The sequence below is a fragment of the Poromitra crassiceps genome (genome assembly GCF_964638095.1).
Source record: "Poromitra crassiceps genome assembly, chromosome: 1".
In the NCBI taxonomy this organism is placed as follows: Eukaryota; Metazoa; Chordata; class Actinopteri; order Beryciformes; family Melamphaidae; genus Poromitra; species Poromitra crassiceps.
In genome coordinates this window covers 89,351,629-89,372,156 of record NC_139623.1, presented here as the reverse complement: position 1 = coordinate 89,372,156, position 20,528 = coordinate 89,351,629, and the positions used below count along the sequence as shown (strand labels likewise).

Here is a 20,528-nt window from a genome sequence, read left to right as displayed (position 1 = left end):
TTGGCTGATCTCTGTGAACTGCCTCTTCCTCTCTTCACTTCTCTACCTCTTCCCTCATTGCACTAGCACAACGTTCCAGGAAGTGTCTGTGCACTCTGCTGAGCCTTATTACTTCTCTCAAAAGACTGCGACACTCACACACAATATTGTTCTTTAGAGAAAAAGACAATACTCAATTGGCTCATACATATCAACAGATCGATATAATGAAAGGAATTTTTTTTTGTATTTGTAAAAAATGAAAGAAAAAAGAGGTAGAAGATAGTTCAAAGATTGTGAAAAGAAACGTTCAAAAAGAGGAAGTATCAGTGAGGGAAAAAAGAAAATATCCTTGTCATCTTCAGAAACCAGAAATGGTGCTGATATAGGTTCCTCATACAATGTTTTATATGGTTGTTTTCTAGTTGATTGTTTTCACATTCCTCTAAATAATGTATGCAGTGACTGGTCGGTGAGTGTTTGATATTAAGAGGGTCAGTTGAGTAAATATTGTCAAATAACACTTTGGTCATAGGCTACATGGAAATATAAAGTCTTGCCACTGTAGTACATCAAATGCCTGTACGTAGATTTATAGAGAAAATATCTCCAGTCATCATTTATCTAATAGACTAGCACACAGCAGGCCATTTTTTATCAAATGCAGACTCTCAGAAAGTATTCTGTTGATAGTAGATAGTACAAAAGTGCCATTTTGTCTTGTGCAACATCTTTCCACACAGTATTTCTGTCACACTGCAGTACTGTATGTACTGTAACTGTGGAAGGCCTCGTATGGCATCATTGCATTGTGTGTAAGGTTTTCCTTCGTATAAATATATTCAAAATCAAAATAAGATGCTGTTATTTTGCTCATCTCTCCCTAGGGAAAGTTGTTGCACAAGAGCTCCACAGACGGTGGATGCTTTTAAAAAGGGACTGAAAACTTTCCTTTTTAATAAAGCCTTCTCCTAGTTTTGTGCTTTCCTTAGTTTTTAGGCTTTTTATGTGATTTTTTTATGTTCTTTTTAATGTTCTTTTAATCTTTTTATTTCTTTTTATTCTCCTTTAATTTTTTATCTAATTTTTTTTACTCTGTAGTACTTTGGGATTTTGTCCAAAATGAAAAGTGCAATACAATTTATTATTATTATTATTATTACATGCAGAAAAGTGTGAGAAGGAGTCAAGTTTGCTGTGGTCTGTTCACACCTTTTACAGCTAAATCAAGCACAGTAATGGAGATGACTAAATTTAAAGTCCATGGTGTTACTTGGTACTAGATGCTATTTTGTCACTACCTTGCTATAGTTTTAGTCAGCAGTCACTATAATAGATTTGTAAGTCAACCTTGTCTCATTTACCTTTAGTCTCACAATATAAGTCATTACACACTCTCTTCTGTCTCTCTGAAGACTTCCTGTTGACTGCTCTCTGGTCTCACTTCTCAAAAAGAACATTTGTATTTGTGGCCTATGTTGTGCAAAGTAGCAGCTGCATGATCATTGTGAAACTAAGCAGACTTCTCCTTCAGGCTCCTGGACTGTCTCAGTATTTCAAGTGTCTGGCCTGAACCCCATTTTACCATCATTTCCCACCATATGGATCGATTCTGATCATTCTGATGTTAATTGCCTCACCAAAGAGCTACTTACATATTTCTTACCCTGGCTTGTAGCTCTCCAGTACCATCCAGTAGGCTACATGCCTCATCCTTGCAGGTTCGTGGAGGAGCAGGTTGCTAGTTTTTTGCTGTTTTTTTGCGGGCAAAAATGCATGAAGCATCACAGTGGTGGCAACGACTATAATAATGCATCCTTGACTGCAGAAGCATTGTTGATTTAGAAGAACTGATGTCAGCCATGTTGGAAGACCGCAACTAAGTCCGACTTGCTGCTGTCAACACTGCATACACCATGATGGCTGTTGTGTGGTTGGCTGTTCCAATAAGGCAGGCAAAGAATATTTTGTAGACTTACAAAACTGTTGGCACATCAACGGACAAAAATAAATAAATAAATAACATATCAGACAAAAGAAGATGACTTATGGATAGCCTCAATCAATTGCAAAGTATTCTTATGTTATCAGAGATAATGCAACCTGTATGTACTGAACACATCTTTCCTTAGAGTGTCAAACAAACCCATCAGATAAGATTAGAACATTAACAACATAACACCATAGCTTTGATAAAGGGCTACTGTAGCTCAAGCTATTCTGTATGAATGAAATGTTAATTTCGGGCCTCAACAGGTGCTAAGAGCTATACCGCTGCCTACACTCCCAGCTGTAGGACTGTAGCTTTAATCTTAGTTAAGTCCAGAATTGACGATGCCCAGGTCCCGGGATCCTGGGTCCGTCCCAGGTCCTTTCTGTGTGTAGTTTGCATGTTCTCCCCGTGTTCGTGTGGGTTTCCTCTGGCTGCTCTGGTTTTCTCCCACCATCAAAGACATGTATGTTAGGGTTAATACTCCTGTCAGTGCCCCTTACCATGGCAATGGCAAAAGAACTGGAGTTGGTCCCTGGGCGCTGCACTGCGGCTGCCCACTGCTGCTAATTCTAGGAAGATTCCTAGTAGAGGATGGGTCAAATGCAGAGGATGAATTTCCCCATGGGAATAAATAAGGGATAACTTAACTTAACACTAAGCCTGGTTTCTGAAAGTATAGTTGGAGAACTTAAAAGTGCATTTTGATATAGGAAGTCAGCTCAGATTATTTCCAAATAGATAATATTTCAGCAGGGGTGTCCAAACCTTTTTGAATAGGGGCCAGATTAGATAATGTGAAAATATCAGGGGGGGCAGCTGCTTCTCGCATCATATAGGTTATAAAGAAATCACATAAAAACACATACAATACAATTGTACTCGAAGGATCTTGTTTACCATCTGAAAACATTAGTTCTGCCTGTGTTGTTCCTACTTGGTGCTTGTCTACAAACTATGATAGCGCTGTAATTGTTAGGCGAAGGGGAAAAATGCAAATTGAACTTGCTTGGTTAACCAATACTGTGTGGAGGGCCACATATAGTATATTTTGAGAGACAAGCCGAGAGCCACTTAAAACCGGTCCGAGGGCCGCAATTGGCCCACGGGCGGACTTTGGACATGCCTGCTTTAAAGCTTAAAGTTTTCTCAGCAATGTATCATCCAACTATTCATATGTCATTATTAACTCTAGCCAATGCATTTATCATTCTACAAATAAAGACAATATGCTTCAAATGTGGTAAATGCAATGACAATATAGAATATAAACTTCCTATTAGATCAATAACCTCATTTACAATAAATGCTAAATTGGACACATACAGTAGCTTCATTTACTCTGCACAGGTATGACATTGCTTTGAAAACACTCATGAGAAATATGTAACATGAAAAATGGACATCATTCCCGTTTTCTTCATAGCAATAATCAACCATCCCCCATTTTGTGTCTTTTACTTTATTTATCTTTGCATGGAAGACAGATGAATTTGCTTGAGGCATGAAATAAATACTTGTTTAAAATAAAAGAGCAAGCAAACTACATCGTAGAAATTCTACTGTCATGAAGTAACAACAGTGCTAATTTGCAAAGAGATTGCAAAATCCTGATCGGAATTATTGTGTCAATTATATATAGAAAAAGAAAACTCTTCATAATAATAATAATTATTATTATGATCATCAACACAAAGTATAGAACGTACAAATTTGCTTTACAACACACTTAAGTGACAAAAGATTAGGTAAAACATAATTGATACATTGTGTGCTCCAGTTTACACAAAATAACCCCTCCCCCATGAGGAATTCAAAGACAAGAACTGTTGATTTTGTCTGAATTGGCAATTTAAGAATGCTGGCTTGCATATTTTGAACCTGCCCATCATAAGGTTGACCGAACAATGTCTTAATATAAAAGATGTCATACAGTCAGAATAGCTGGCTGACTCTGGCTCACATTTACTGTACATACATGGCAAATTGCGTTCTTATGCTCCTTCTCTCTAGCTCATACTCTTACATTACATTTGATTTCCAAACTCAAAGATGGCAGCTAGCGGCCACATCTTTTTCATACTTTTTTCTTTCTTTTTTTGGACTGTTGTAGCTGTTAGCCGGATACCACAGGTGGACAGGAATATACACTGACCGGCTTCTTTATTAGGTACAACTATATAACTATATAGCACTGGCTGCTCTCAACTTCTGCTATAGCAACTTCTCATGAGGCCCAACAACTTGTATGGTGAGATGCCCTTCTGCACACTGCTGTTATTGGCATGTGTGCTCTTTCTGTTAGCTCCAACAAGTCTGTTCATTCTCCTCTGACCTCGCTCATTATCAAACCATTTTTGCTCGCTAGATTTTTTATTTACGGTATTTCTTTATTCCTCCAATCTCTGTATCCTCTACAGACTGCAGTCTGTGAAAGCCTCACGGCAGCTGTTTCTGGGATGCTGAAACCACGACATTCACACCACGGTCAAAGTCAGATCACACATTCAGCCCCTTTCTAATGTATAGTTGAACAAAATAGAAACCACTTCACCATGTCTGCATGCTGCATGCATCTGCATGTGGTGGCATGCAAAAACCCTTGGTCAAAATTTGACATTTTAATTTTTTCATATGTCCATAAGTTAGAAACTCTCCCCTATAATTTTTTGAATGAGTGCGATAGATCCCTCAGATCAAAAGTTAGGAGTATTTTAATCTATTATATGTCTAAAAGTAAAACCTAAAAAAATCTCAAATTAGCTGCAAAACCTGTTTTTGACCTATTTTGGCTAATTTCCAACAATGTGTTGCAGCGACATGTGAAGGGTTCTCCCAGACCACCATACCACATGACTGGCTGTTTGGAGGAGCAGGCAATTTGTACCTAATTGGCAGGTGAGTATACTGTATATAGCCTACTATCAATTGGTTTATTCATGGAAACAGCAATGCTCATTATCAGCTTATCATAGGTTCCTGTTAACAGCTCAACCTGAATTAGACCTCACTGCATTGCCAATGTGAAACCAGGTGAATTTGAGGTTCTTGGTTTCACTTGCTATAATTCACACTGTTCAAATGTTCTCTAACATCAGATTTTGTGACTGGATATAGCATAATGTCAGCTTATATTAAGACACTGTTCAGTCAGAGAGAATGAATTTGACAAAAATGAATTGAACTCGCCACACCACCAGCATGGACCATTGCTGCAAAATGACGTTTTCCCCCATAGATTACTTAAATAAATGCCTGCTAGCAAAATAGTCATGCAGGGTATTTACATAGTGGCATCCCTTTACTTATCCATATACAGCTTATTAATATATTATTAACAATCATTATCTCGTTAGACCATTAGTGAGCTTTCATATTACATCACGAGTTGATCAAATGTCTTTGAATAGCACAGCCAACTGGCTAGTCAACATCACTTTTTGTCATCCGAACATCTGATGCAAACTTGTGAGAATAAAGCATCAACTTCATAACCATGTACAAACACTTAAAGAAGTCTCTCAAGTAAAGAGACACTCTAAATCCCTTAAGACCCCAGTGATCAGTGTCCTTTGATCTTTCAGCACTATTTGAATACACACGCACACACTAACACACACATACATTGTCTCAAAGAGATACACTTTGGCCGGTCGCGCACGTACATTGTGCTGTAATTCTGTATTTCCCAGGCCAATCAGCTGTAGAATTTGTGCTTTGGGAGAAATCATCAAAAATGTGGAGTAGAAAATGAAACAAACATTCTGCCTTGGCCATGGTTCGGTATATTCTAGGCATCCACTAGAAACAAGGGATAATTAGCCATGCCGTTTTTCATTAAGCGGACATTTCTTGAAACTTCTGTGTTCCAGACAGAATATCACTTTTCCCAAACCTCTTCATTTCTTATAAACAAGTGATAGTGACAAATCCCCAATATTGTCATGTATTATCAGAGGCCACTGAGTCACAGCACACACACACACACACACACACACACACACACACACACACACACACACACACACACACACACACACACACACACACACACACACACACACACACACACACACACACACACACACAGACACAGACACACACACTGAGTCACAGCACACACACACACACACACACACACACACACACACAGACACAGACACACACACTGAGTCACAGCACACACCAAATAATATCATTATATGGAAACAAGTTAGTGATACACCTTCGATGGGATGCGTACCCGGCTCTGGCCTTAAACAATGATCTTCTTGGAATGTAATGAGCCTCTGGAGTGAGAGGAGAGGGAGAGCCCTCTGCTCTCAGCCCATATTCACACATATACAGAAGAGAACAGATAGCTATGTGCTGAGAGGAGAGGGAGAGCCCTCTGCTCTCAGCCCATAGTCACACATATACAGAAGAGAACAGATAGCTATGTGCTGAGAGGAGAGGGAGAGCCATCTGCTCTCAGCACATAGTCACACATATACAGAAGAGAACAGAAAGCTATGTGCTGAGAGGAGAGGGAGAGCCCTCTGCTCTCAGCACATAGTCACACATATACAGAAGAGAACAGAAAGCTATGTGCTGAGAGGAGAGGGAGAGCCCTCTGCTCTCAGCTCGTAGCCACACATATACAGAAGAGAACAGAAAGCGCAGTTAGCCCTTTCCCTGATGCATCGACTGGCAGCAGACACAGTGACAGTTACAAGCCAGAGACGTGGAGTGAAAAGTGAGGATGATGACAGGGGGAGCCCCTGTTTTGATGGCAACACCAGCAATCAAAATGGGACATGACATGCAGAAAGAAAAGAAAAACTAAAGCTAGCACTGCACATGTTCGAGACTTTTAGAGCTCATGAGCTGGTCGATACCGAAAATACAAAGAGCTTTTGTTCTTGACATTGTCCAGCGGTCATATGCTCCAACCCAGAAAGTACCAGTTGTCCCAGATGGTGACGTGTGACTGAGCATCCCATGGAGGGGAGGGGGGGCATGAGGAGGGAGTAGTAGCACTGAGGAGATCATACGGGACGAATCTGAAGGAATGAGAAACGCGGAGTGGTCATGTGCAGGATGAGATCCAGTACGTGGGGATGCAGAAAGGGGAACGTGGCTGCCACTGCGTCTCGCATAGCCGAGGGATCAGGGAAGGATCGCGATTCATTTGGCTTTGATTTCGGAATAGTCGCTGCCATCATCCTCCCTCCCTGAGGCGCCCTCCCTGGACCTGGCCCCGATAAACTCCAGAGCAGCATAATTCAGCTCTTGCCTCTCCAGGTCTGCCAGAGAGCCCACATGTTGATAATCCCCCTCTTCTCCCTGCAGACAGAAAGACACAAGGGCTCGATCAGAGACACCTCAGACCACAGATAACACCATGCACCATATTCATGGGTTGCAGTCACAGAATGCTTTTTTGCTGTGGCCGCCATCTTGAGGCCCAATTTGATGCCCTCTATTTGCTGCACAATTAGAAATAGATTAAGACACTAGTGTCAAACAACGTTAATATCTAAAAAAAAAAAACATACATCGCATTTCTTACTGTATATTTGACATTGTGGGAGCAGAAGTAGCTGAAGGGTTTGATGTATAACAAAATGTATGTAGTCATGTTAAAGTTGTGTGAACTATCAGTTTTAAAACGTGTGAATTTAGCGAAAAGTACAGTCTGTAAAGTCAGCTAGAGTGAATTAAGACATCACGCACTCTAGGCTAGGTTGAGAACTAAACTTAAACTGCAATTTCTCAAAAAGTACAAAAGATATCAAAAGCTGAATTAAAGTGATAGAGCACTAAAAGTGGTGACCCGTTTTAAAGTTTGAATTGAGTTTGTAGTGCAAAGAAAAATTATAGTTACAAAGAAGGCATGGGTTGAACAGTCCTCCCCCTCCATAGACTTAAACAGGTACAAAAAAGTTGTGTGCTGCGTTCGGGCCTCAATATGGCCGCCACAACAAAAACATTCCGTGAGCTGCCGCCACCCACGAATAGAAAAGATCATATTAGTCGTTATTGGTCAACACAGTAGGTGCTGACGAGGAGACCGAGATGTTTCTTGTTAGTCCAGCAGTTTCTGTTAGCACTGATGCAGCCATGCAACAGCAGTTTTGGAAACCAAAGGCAGTATACAGAACAAAGCAGCTGATGTGTAAGGAGATGGCGTCTATCACTGCGGCTTGTGTGTTTTTAACAGGGATTTGTTTAGGAACCTTACCGTAGTCTCCTCTAGAATGGAGTTAAACTTTGAGCCCAACAGCTCTGTCTTAAGCTGTGCAAGAGTTAAGGAAGAGAAAAACAGACAGAAACAACGCAGAGAAGCGATGAAAGCAAGAGAAAACAGTCTTTGGAAAGGTCATGGTTGAGGCTACTTGATTGGTAGTGGGAGAGATTCCTTGTAGGAACACAAAGCTTAAATGTCCTCATTCTCAGAGGTCAAATGGGGTCTCATCATTTTTACGACTTGTTTTCATGACACAAACACAAGCTTGCCCCAAACCGTTTGCGACAATCTGAGAATGGTCATCCAAACCGATCCTCCATCATAACCATAAATCATTGACGTCAACATGTCTCACCACTTTCTTCCTCAGATTATGTTTGTCCTTCTTGACTGCGCTGTAGTACAAAGCTGGGTTCTCCAGTTTAGAGACCAGGTCCTGCCCAGGGTTGCCATTCTCTCTGGGGGACGGAGTCACATGATCAGACTCGGTCTAATAGTGCCACTAACGCAGGGCGACACTCCAAGCCTGGGCATCCATTTTAAAACGAGCTCTAACAAGGTTATGCTGGAGGCCAAACGTGGCTGTGATTGACGTGTGGTTATTTCATGGGTTTAGTTGCTGAGCTCACACCCGCTTCAGGGGTGATTTGCCCTAGGAAGCTTGCTTTCTTTTGGGTCCAAATATGTCTTGGAGCTAAAATAAAGCACCTTGGTTAAGAGGGCTACCTGGGTTGTATTTAGCATAGCAGGTCAAGGATACAAAGCAGTGTCAGAGCAGGGAATTGTGCCTGCAAACTATAAGGTTAGTCCAGCTTGCTAACCCACTGCACAAGGCAGCCGATGTGGATCTCCAAGGATTTCAACAGGGGGACTTGTGATGGCAAATAAAGTGGCGTTGCTCTGGAGACACGGCTCTGATTCTCACGTCCATCAAGCCCACATTCACTCATGTACCAGATCCATAATGTGCTTTAGAATGGATGACTAGGCTTAAGTGTTTCCTTGGATTAAAAAAAAAGCTTTGTGAGGAAAGATTGACTAATTCTGCCTGGCGCTGCTCCTCTCCATTAGTTTGTGTACTCACTTCTTGTTGTTGTGGCCCACGTATCTCACCGCTGCAATGATGAAGGCTATGACCGCCACTCCTCCAATGGTGCCAACTATAACGGCCATCATGTACTTTTCTGAAAATCATAATGGAAGATGAAGGCATATGACTTGATTATGGCTAGGCTGCATCATACATGTATTATGGCAAACACTGACATGCATCATTCTAGCCAACTAGCAAACAACACACAGGAAAAAAGAATGTGATGTAGTGGTGAGAATGAGAAAAGTCCCCCCCCCCAAATTCAAACTACCATCTCAAACCTCCATCATGTATTTCCCCCAAAAACTGAAACACAATTAAAATTGAATTGGGCACTTTTCTGACTTAATTATGGATATGTTAGATTATGCATCTAGCCAAAATGCAAACAACAAATAGGAGGAAGAAGAGGGAGATGAGCAGTGGGACAAAAGAAGAATTATTATTTCCTACTCCGAGGGGAGGGGAGGGGTTTCAGTTTGGTGGGTTTAAGATTGCATCACTGCTCTTTGCAGATGATGTGGTCCTGATGGCATCATCAATCTGTGACCTTCAACACTCACTGGATCGGTTTGCAGCTGAGTGTGAAGCGGCTGGGATGAGGATCAGCACCTCTTAATCGGAGGCCATGGTTCTCAGCAGGAAACCGGTGGATTGCCCACTTCCAGTTGGGAGTGAGTCCTTACCCCAAGTGAGGGAGTTCAAGTATCTTGGGCTCTTGAGTGAGGGGACCACAGTGTGTGAGATTGGCCGGAGAATCAGGGCAGTGGGAGCGGTCTTGCGTTCACTTTACTGCTGAAAAGAGAGCTGAACCAGAAGGCAAAGCTCTCGATCTACTGGTCAATCTTCCTCCTATGAACTATGGGTCATGACCGAAAGGACGAGATCGTGGATACGGCCGAAATGAGTTTCCTCAGGAGGGTGGCTGGCATCTCCCTTAAAGATAGATACAGTCGGTCTGTGTGGGAACGCCCACAAAATGTTACTACGGCTGGGGCGCGGGTGGGGTAAACCCCCCCATATATCTGGGCTGACTCACCAAAGGATGGTGCTGCGGCTCTACAGTACAGGATTGGGGATGATTCTAGAGCAGTTACATAGACGTCTGTTCAGATGTGCATTTATTGAATCTTACTTACTAAATCTCCAATCGTGTCTGCCTGTGCTGGGCTAGCAGCTAAATGCTAACTATGCTGAATCGGGAGAACGGGGGGATTTACGCCACCCTGACCACGCGCCCAGCCAGCTACCCCAGCATCTATGACGAGACAGGGACTCAAGAAGCTCGGTCACCCATGGGGGACTCAGAGTAGATTTGCTGCTCCTTTGCATAGAAAGGAGCCAGTTGAGGGGGTTCGGGCATCTAGTAAGGATGCCTCCTGGTCGCCTCCGGGAAGTTTGCCAGGCACGTCCAGCTGGCAGGAGGGCACGGGGCTAGTCTCAACGCCAGACCCATGAGAGTTCTTACGCTGATACACTACGTTACTGCATGCTGCAGAGCTCTCTCTGGGTCTGGGACACTTTCCCTCAGAGGGCTGGTTATGGGAGGGAACCGTTCACTTGGCCAGTCATATGCCAGTGATGGCTTCAGTCCTCTCCAATCAGTAACGACTTTGCGATCAGACAACACGCGAGGCGCAGCCCATTTTTCCAACCGCTCCCTCATCGGTGCTACGACCTGTCACTCATTCAATTTAAACCCGCCTTCAAAACCATCAGTGGCTGTGAAGTGGCACAGACTCACTTATGTAGTATGCGGAGCACAGCGATTCAACGTAATATTTGAGTCTGGGGAGAGACTAGCACGGGGCAGAGGGCTAGGTGGAGGGATTACATCTCCATGCTGGCCTGGGACCGCCTTGGTATCTCCCAGGCTGAGCTGGTTAATGTGGCCATGGAAAGGGAAGTTTAAGGTCCCCTGCTGGATCTGCTACCTCCACGTGGTTGAAGAAGGATGGATGCATACTGCAAAATGAAGGGCGCAGCCTCGCCCATAGCTCAGCCTCGCCTGCCCTATTGGCGTGTGTGTTTGTGTGTTGCTCACTAAATGTTATTGCATCAGTGATGTCACAATGCCTCCTTGTGTGTGTGTGTGTGTGTATGTGTGTGTGCCCCCTATGACATCACTGATCAGTCTTGTCACAATGCCTCCTTGTGTGTGTGTGTGTGACATCACTGATCAGTCTTGTCACAATGCCTCCTTGTGTGTGTGTGTGTGTGTGTGTGTGTGTGTGTGTGTGTGTGTGTGTGTGTGTGCGCGCGCCCTTATTACATCACTTTTGACATCATCACTGATGGCATCATCACTGATGACATCATCACTGATGACATCACTTCATTAGCTAATTAGCCTAATTAAAACATCCCGGCTCCGTCAGGTCATGCGCACGGGTGCCCTTTACACACGCTGGAGGTTTCAGCCCGATTGCACGTAAAACGGCATAGCTGTGGCTGAACACAGAACTTGAAACAAACATCGCCCACATACTCAATTTGATAGATATAGACAATTGATACATAAGAAGACAAAGAGGAGGAGGAAGAGGAGGAGAAAATAAGGAGAATTTCAGTTTCTAATGCGATTTCCTCAAACTCAAAAGTGTCTCAAAACTCAAGAGTGATACCCAAAGGTTTAGCTGAGCATTGGTTTCTTCTACTCACTCTCTTGCTGCAGCTCCAGAAGGACGCTCTCAGTGCCGTACATGTTGCTGACGCTGCAGTGCACGTTGACGGCCGGTCCTCCGTTGCCGGCCCGCTCGCCCTTCTCCCGCAGCTTGATCATGCCCGTGGACGTGTGGCCGTCCGTGTGCGTGTAGTAGTTGTAGCGGCCGTCTGTCTCGTTGATGGTGATGTTGAGGTCAGGCAGGTAGAACTCTATGGTGGGCTCAGGGTTTCCTGTGGCCATGCAGACACACTGGACTCCTTCCCGCACCACCGTGCACTTTGACTCCTCCAGGAAGACTGGGGCGTCTGGGGAGAGAGGCGGCGCAGAGAAGAGTATTTAGAAGTATTTAGGCCAGATGGTTTGTTATATTGTATTACAACAATATAAACGGTAGCATAGGATCATATGAAATAGGTTTTTCAAAACAGTTCATGGTATCGATAGTATCTATATTATATTGTTTTTCAATCATTAAAATGACACTTATTTGCTCAGTGGAAATGATTAGAGCTGCACTAACAATTATTTTCGTGATCAATTCATCTATTTATTACAGTATGTTGTTTTCTATATTTTCTTTTCAATCTTATCAACATACGAACAAAACAAACAGACAAGCTCAGACACGGGAAAGGAAAACAAAGAAAAACATGATATTGAACAATTGTTGTGGTGCTACCATCCATTATAGGGTGCTTATGTAAGAGATGCTGTGCGTGGGGTCCCACGCGAGGCGTTTAATAGGAACCTCATCGAGTAGCCTAGACTAGAAACGAGTCCCAATTAGTTAGAAACTTTTTATGTGAGTTGATTCTCAGGGATCTGAGCGTCTCCATCCTTATAACAGAGATCATGTCCGTCAACCACAGTTGGAAAGAAGGTGAGGAAGGGGACTTCCATTCTTTCAGAATCAGTTTTTTGGCAACAGTTGTCCCCAATGTCAGAGACTGTTGCACAGCTGTGGGGAAGCCCAAAGAGGTCTCCGAGCAGCCGAAGATGCCGAGTTCTGCCTCCGGCTGAAGGGTTATTTTGTAGGCCTTAGAGTACCAGTCAAATATTTTGGCCCAGAATCCCGTCAGTGAAGGGCAGAACCTATTACAGTATGTTTTTGATTGATTAATCATTTAGCCTATACAATTTAACTATTTACCAAAGCCCAAAGTAATGCTTAAAATGTATATTTTTTTCTGACCAGCAGCCCAAAACCTCAAAGTATAATATACTGTATGTGAAACAGAGAAAAGCAGCAAATCTTTGTGAAGCTAGAGCCAGCAAATATTTGATATTTGTACTCAATAAATGACTAAAATTATTGACTATCATCATCATAACTGAATAATTTTCATCTACGATCATCATAATTGATTGACTAATCGTTTCAGCTCTAGCAGTTGAGTGAGTTGTGTTAAATATTTGGATTATATCTTCCTTAGAAGTCTGGGCACGCTTTACACTGCTTTTGGCCTTGGTAAACCAAGGAAACAGGTAACAAGTGAGCCAAAAAAATCGTCTTTGTTAAAATGTAAACAGAGTTAGCTGGCTAGAGTCAGACACCCATGCCTCGCGCCACTTGGGCTCCATAGGTTCCATTGCCGTTGCCACCCAGTGACGCGGTTTGTTTACCAAAATGCTGCTCGGCTGATCCCTCGTATTGGCTTAAAATATGTGATATTGTGAATCTGCAATGTTTCTACAAGAACCCGTTCAAAAACGTTGTTCGGTGCGTCCATCTTTTTGTTTTGTTGTTTGATTTTCTTATTCTGTTTCCGCTGCTTGTTTCCTGTCTAGGGCGGGGTCTAGGCCGGAAACAGGCCGAGTGACAAAATCCCTTGTAAACGGAGACCAGGCTCTTTCTCCCCGAGAAGAGCCTGGTGACGCGAGGTTACTTCCATAGTGACACGGCATTACAGGCAAACCCATCACAATATAGAGAAGAGGAAACACCCAACCTGATGTCAGCTGACATCAATTACAGTCATCAACTTCTCATTTCACAATACACCTGCAGAGTCCGGTTATATAACCCTCAGTGTTGTGTGAACTGCATCAGACACTCACACTCCACAGTGATGTTGAAGGAGCTGCTCGCTCGGCCGTGCTCGTTCTCGGCCAGGCAGCGGTACTGGCCGTCTGCCTGGGGTGTGATGTCTGCCAGCTGCAGCACAGACAGCTCCTCGGCCGTGATGGTGCCCACCAGCTCCCCGTCCTTCAGCCAGGTCAGGGTGGGCGCCGGGCTCCCCTGGGTGCTGCAGTGCAGGGAGAGCGACGATCCCTCCAGAACCGTCATAGAACCGTTCACTGTCGGCTCACGGGGAGGATCTGCAAACCAGAAACCAGAGTTTTGTTTTTAATTCTTATGCTGATTTTGGAAAAGCCAGGTGCCAGGGATTTGTGTGGGATGAGATACATTCTGTTCGTTGCTGCAATTCCTACTGATCGCCAGTAGAGGTTGATAAAGGTTACGAATTCCTTAAGGCCCCTTTGATGTGATGTTGAACTTTGGTAGTACCTCAGGCTGTGGACATAATATAACCCCAAAATCTGTGATTCTCTCATCTGTTATTGTCTTGGAGCCCCAGAGCAACAGATAAGAGAGAATCGCCGATTTTTGGGGATATCATATCCAGGAACACAATTCAAGGTACTGCGAAAGTTCCACATCACTTTAACTAATGAAAACATGACCACTTAGGGTTAAATCTGCCATTGCCATGTGCCATTGGGATGACAACACATCAAAAGTCATAAAAATAAACAAACACAAATGGACGGACAGACGCAAACTTCTCCATAATCTAGACCCGATAAAACTCATTAAAATCTTTGCACACACAGCAGATTACCCCTGCTCTAGTCATCAGCATATCATAACACATTTAGCTTGTTGAAGCAACAGATACCCACCAATAGGGATGGAAAAATCAGTATGTTTGATTTTTCATTAAGCACTGCTGGTATCGATACTGTTGCAATTAATGCAGTATTTGCAGAGTATTGTATCCATTAAGAAAAAATATATATGTTGATACTTATTAATACTATCGATACCTCTTTCAAATTAGTATTGTATGTTTAATTTTTTTTACTATCGATACTTATAGATACTATCAATACTTTTGACAACCTTTTTCTTTAAGTTTCAACTTCACCTGTACTCCCATAACTTTTGTGCTGTTCTTTAATCAATATCATGTGTAAATGTCTTGTGTGTCTATGTGCAAATAATCCTAATCTAAATCTAAAATAGGGAGAGAGTTGAGGTGGAGGAAGCAAAGAGAAAATGAGAAATTAAAGTTTGACAGGATGGTTGGGAAAAGCTTACTATTTCTTCATAAAGTGTTGATTGATTGATTGATTGATTGATTGATTGATTTTGGTGACATGTCAACAAAGATACAGGGGACAGACAATCACCGAGGATAAAAACACAATAAAGCCTGACTATAAAAAGCACTGGCTTGTTTCCATTGCGGTCCTCAACAAACAACAGAGAGACAAAAACACACACGATTGGGAATCACCTTCTATACTCAAATTAAGAATCACCTTCTATACTATTACATTATTACTAGATTGAATAGGAATAATGGCACGCTTGAATATTATACAATACATAAACATTTGTTGTTACATGTAAGGAATTAACATATGTAGAATACAAGAAAATTTAGGATTTGACCCTTGCACCCCTTGCAATTGTTTACTTGTATCATTGCTGATGTGGGAAGTCAAATGTATTCACCTGTGCACTCATTGTAAATCTCTCAAGAAGCGTAAGAGTGCCATCTTAATGCCTAAATATAAATGTAACGTTGCTGTTTTCGAGACTCACACTTGACGGACAGGTACATGGAAGTGTTCATCAGGCCGTAGCCGTTGTCCCCGACGCAGGTGTAGATTCCCTCCTGAGCGGGCGTCACGTCGTCCAGGGAGAGCGAGGAGTTGGAGGCTGTGTCCCACAGGAGCTCCTGCTCCCCGAACATCCAGGAGATCCTGGGATGAGGGTTGCTGTCCACCTCACAGTGCAGCGTTACGGAGCTGCCCTCCATCACCTCCGACGAGACGTTCACCCACACCGAGCGAGGGGCATCTGTTTTTTAGAAACACGACCAGTTACAAAGCTCATTTGACAATAATTATGATGTTTACAAATAACCTACACATCACTACACATCACCCCCCCCCCCCCCCCCCCCACACACACACACGGATTGCCCGTTCCTAAATGTGTTTATATAGCCCACTTTAACCAAATTAATTTGACAAACTCAGAACACCATAATGCTGTGTTACACTTAATTAGCCAAAACCCCGGCCTTCCACATAAATACCCTTAACCCCACCATTGGTCTGTTGAGTGTTTCAAGATCATCTACCATTTGGAGATGCCCTTCGTCTTGATGTCAGTGCTACAGAGGGCTAAGAGCAGGCCACAGACATCAGACACAATCACTGTAGAGTCAATTAGAAATAGAGAGAAGTTCTCTGTCTCGCTCTATGTGTCTTTTGAGCCAAAGGGTCTTTCTGCTGCTCCTGTTGTTGGAGCCTGATTTAATTTCTGTTTCACACCTCTGCTCTGTTTGTACTTCAAAAGGGCAAAATAAAATAGATGTATACTGCCCCATGGACCATTACATATCTGTGGAATAACATTGACTCAAAAAATGCTTCAGGTGTCGAAATCCTGCTTTCAAAACTCACTTTCTAGCTCACACTCTGTTTTGTAACATGTTCTCTCCACCTACTCACATTTTCAGCTGCTGAGTGATGTAGGACAACTACTATGAGTCAAGCAAAAAAGAAAAGAAGAAGCTGTACTATTATTATTATTATAATATTTTGCATTGTCATTTATATTACCTCTTCACTAGATGTTTCTGTTGGATCTCTACGAGAGAGCATCATCATCCGTATTATGTTTGTGTCAAATACAGGCCACACTTATTCCAGCAGACTGGAGGGGTTGAGCGACTGTAGCTGACTTGAACAGATGAGCTTTATCAATGCTGTTGCAATTCCTAGTGGACACCAATCGAGTTTGATAGGGTCTGTTGATTTCTTATGAAAGGAAATTGTCTGAGGAGAAATGTTCACGAATCGCATGAATGATTTCAAAAACAGCGGTTGTAGAAGATTTGCACCAAATAAGGTGTGTATATAGGTCTTCTTTGCTTATTGTGTGATCATTTGGCTTCACAAGACTTGGATTATGACGCACAAACTGTATGGAGTAATTTGATGGTGATTGATTGCCCATTTTGGAAGAAGGGGACTCTGACTCTTAATTATTTTCACTTATACAGAGTGGCAACCTCCCTGCGTTATATGGACTAACAAAATTCACTTGTGTTTCAACTGGAATATGGGTAGTAGATAATGACATAATTTTAATTTGGGGGTGAACTACTCCTTTAGTGTTCCTTTAACATGAGGTGTGAATCACTTACACTTGATGTCCAGAGAGATGAGCCTCTCGTAGACCAGTGTGGTGTTGGGGTAGTAGACCCTGCAGCCCAGCAGCTGCCCGTTGTGCATGGGTCTGGGTATGAAGGTGAGCGTGCTGGACATAACAGCTGTGTTGCTCTCCTCCAGGTACTCAGAGGAGAACTCTGGGTCCGGCAGATAGTCGGTGTACATCCACTGGATCTCTGGAGTCATCTCCGGACAGTTGTCGGGGGCGTAGCACGTCAGCTCCAGATTCTCGTCACTTACTATCTCCTCTGGGACGTCGATGTTAGGCTGATCTAGAGAACAGACAGACAGAGGACTAGTGGATTTACTCAATGCACAGTCACACTTGTGCCAGGTTTGTTTATAGGCTATGGGGCTAAAATATTGTCAGAGGTGGTGGAAGTCACCTACACAAGTTCCTAAAACTACAAATACTCCTCTGATACTCTGCTGAAGTACCATTTTGAATCCTTTACTCAAGTCAATGTTTATAAGTATCTGGTCTTGAATTTACTTAAAGTAGGCTATTCAAGTAAAAGTAGTAGTATTAAATTGTAGCGCAACTCGAGAGAAAACTGACTTCAGCACACTTGAAATCATTGGTGACTGGTTTTCTTTCGAGTTGTGCTGGCAACCTCCCTGTGTTATATTGACAAACGTCACCTGTGTTTCAACTGGCATGAGGGTGAGTAGATGATGACAGAATTATTCCTTTACATACATACATACATACATTTACCAATAATGTAAAATTTGCACTTTGTAGCCTAATGACGTTTCTAAATTGTTGATTACATTCTAGCAAGCAAATGCCATCGCTAGAAAGATTTGTCTTTATTTCATCTTGTCTTAATTTTCCCACACCAGTCAGCCGACTTACCCAGGACTTTGAGTTCAGAGAAGTCAGGGTATGTGTAAATGTTGGCGCCCCCAAGGTCAGCACGAAAGTAGTATCTCCCCGAGTGCTCCTGGGCGATGTTGTTGATGAGCAGAGTGCAGTTCCTCTGGTGCAGGTCGCCCAGCAGCTTGGTGCGGCCTTTGTAGCTCTCGTGTACGATGTCCGTGCGTGATTTGAAAACTACGGGAGGGAAGAGCTGAGGGTAGGGCTGGCCGAAGTACCAGATGCCATGAGTGCCACGGTACGGCCTGATACCAGATGGGTACATGAAGGTGCATGGGATGACCACGCAGGAGTTAGTCATGGCCGAAATATCCCGAGGTACCCATACGTTCCACTGGCAGCTGGCATCTGAGAGCAGAAGAGAGCCAAACGTTCAGGGAGACACACTGGGGTAATTACTATTATTGAAGAGCTATTATCTTTCCAAAGATACAAGATCACCCAAAAGAGTTGACTCAACTAGGCCACAGCTGCAAGAGAAGACAGCAAACAAATCATGATAAAAGAAGGGAAACTGTTTTCCAGCTCCTTATAAACCGCTGCCAAAACAATGAACAGATATTCCTTCCTACATGTAATCAGGCACTTGCCCAATGATTTTTTTCCCTCAGAGCTCCAGGACAACAAATGTTGGCCCACAGCAAATGTTCCTGTCTTTATAAGCGTTTATTGGGGAGTTGTTTGCCCGCTCATAAATGACTCATACAGCTGTTAGGCTCTGAGGCAGCTGTTCAAACGGGTTACATTCACTGATGGATGTGTTAGTGTTGTTGTTTGCAATTTAGACTTCTCTGAATGAGGAAACACTATCTCAATGTGACCACATCAAAACGTACTGAGACAGCAACTTTGAAAAAATCCAATTTGGATTTAAATATCAAAAGAATGAATGATACACGGATTCAGTTTGACCTGAATGCCAGTCTCTGATGTTATTTTGACATTTTGGACGCACATAAAACCTAATTTCTTATAGAAATCAAATCCTGCTCAGTGGATTCAGTGGCAGGGAGAAAGGAAAGTAAGAATTTGAGTGACTAGCCTCCAAGAGAGGTTCTCATTGGGGGTTGTTGGGTCCCATGGAGGAGGCATACAGTATGTCTACCATGTAACTTGTGATGCATCTGCCTGGCTCTGGCTGAGTCAAACACAGTCAGCTGTGCCAGTGCATCGTGGAGCAGCAGGCTTCTCCACCAGGTCTTTGCAGTTAACTGACAATTCAAGCATTTTTAACTGTGACCAGCAGCTCTATAATTCACTCTGTCAGTTGGTTGGTCCACAAAAAGTTCCCCACCCTTTGGCGGCCACAGTATTTGCCCTATGGAGGCTGAAATGTGGCATAGAGGTCAAGTGTGTGTGTCAAGGTGTGTTTGTGTTCATGTCAATTGTCTAAAAAGGGGGGGGGGGGGGGGGGTTCAAAATGCAGGATGGCAGAGGCAGAGGGCTGGAATTTGGCATGGTTTGTGAAGGTGTGTGTTGTGTTCATGGAGGGTAAGTTTGTGAAGGTGTGTTTGTGTTCATGGAGGGTAAGTTTGTGAAGGTGTGTGTTGTGTTCATGCCAATTGGCTAAAAGGGGCGGGGCAGGGGATTTCGAAATGCAGGGTGTCAGAGGCAGAGTAGGGGCTGCCCCTGCCATCCTGCATTTTGGAAATGTGGATATGGTCGCAGGCTCGCAGCTATTATGAATTTGCGCTTGTTTCTTTCCTTCTTTTTGAAAGTTGATCATTAAAATTTCCCTAAAAGTCAATGATCCCTGTTGTCATCAAACGAGATAGAGGTGGATGAATTTGTTACCTTTGATGATCAGCAAGAGTGGCAAGAGCAGCTCCAAACACCACATGGTCTCTGCTTAGCGCTGGACCATAGACCTCTGCAACAGATAGTCATGCATTATAGGACATGCATCATCTAAACAAAATCTAAACAAATCTAAAAATCCATAGGTACCAGTGCCTGAAATGGCAGCGGGAGAGAGACTGAGGGAGAGAGAGAGAGGGAGAGAGACTGAGGGAGAGAGAGAGGGGGACATTGCACACGCGCCAATAGGGCAGGCGAGGCCACGCAGCAGCTGAGCTGCGGGCGAAGGTGCGCAGCTACCGAGCTGCATATGCGAGCTGCAGGGCCAGCTCTGCAAGCTGCAGGACCAGGTCGGCGAGCTGCAGGGCCAGCTCTGCAAGCTGCAGGGCCAGGTCGGCGAGCTGCAGGGCGAGCCTAGGAATT

At 43.3% G+C, this 20,528-nt stretch overlaps 1 protein-coding gene across 1 annotated transcript; it reads right to left on the bottom strand.

Moving 5' to 3' along the window:
* Positions 1-7,135: 7,135 nt before the first annotated feature.
* mag (myelin associated glycoprotein) lies at positions 7,136-20,148 on the bottom strand (the record flags this gene model as incomplete). The annotated part of the gene is made up of 10 exons (XM_083647126.1): positions 7,136-7,294; positions 8,193-8,246; positions 8,554-8,656; positions 9,283-9,382; positions 11,953-12,261; positions 14,015-14,275; positions 15,789-16,046; positions 17,404-17,700; positions 18,288-18,656; positions 20,103-20,148. 10 exons carry the CDS (start codon positions 20,146-20,148, stop codon positions 7,136-7,138), a joined length of 1,956 nt encoding a protein of 651 aa, XP_083503252.1.
* Positions 20,149-20,528: the final 380 nt, after the last annotated feature.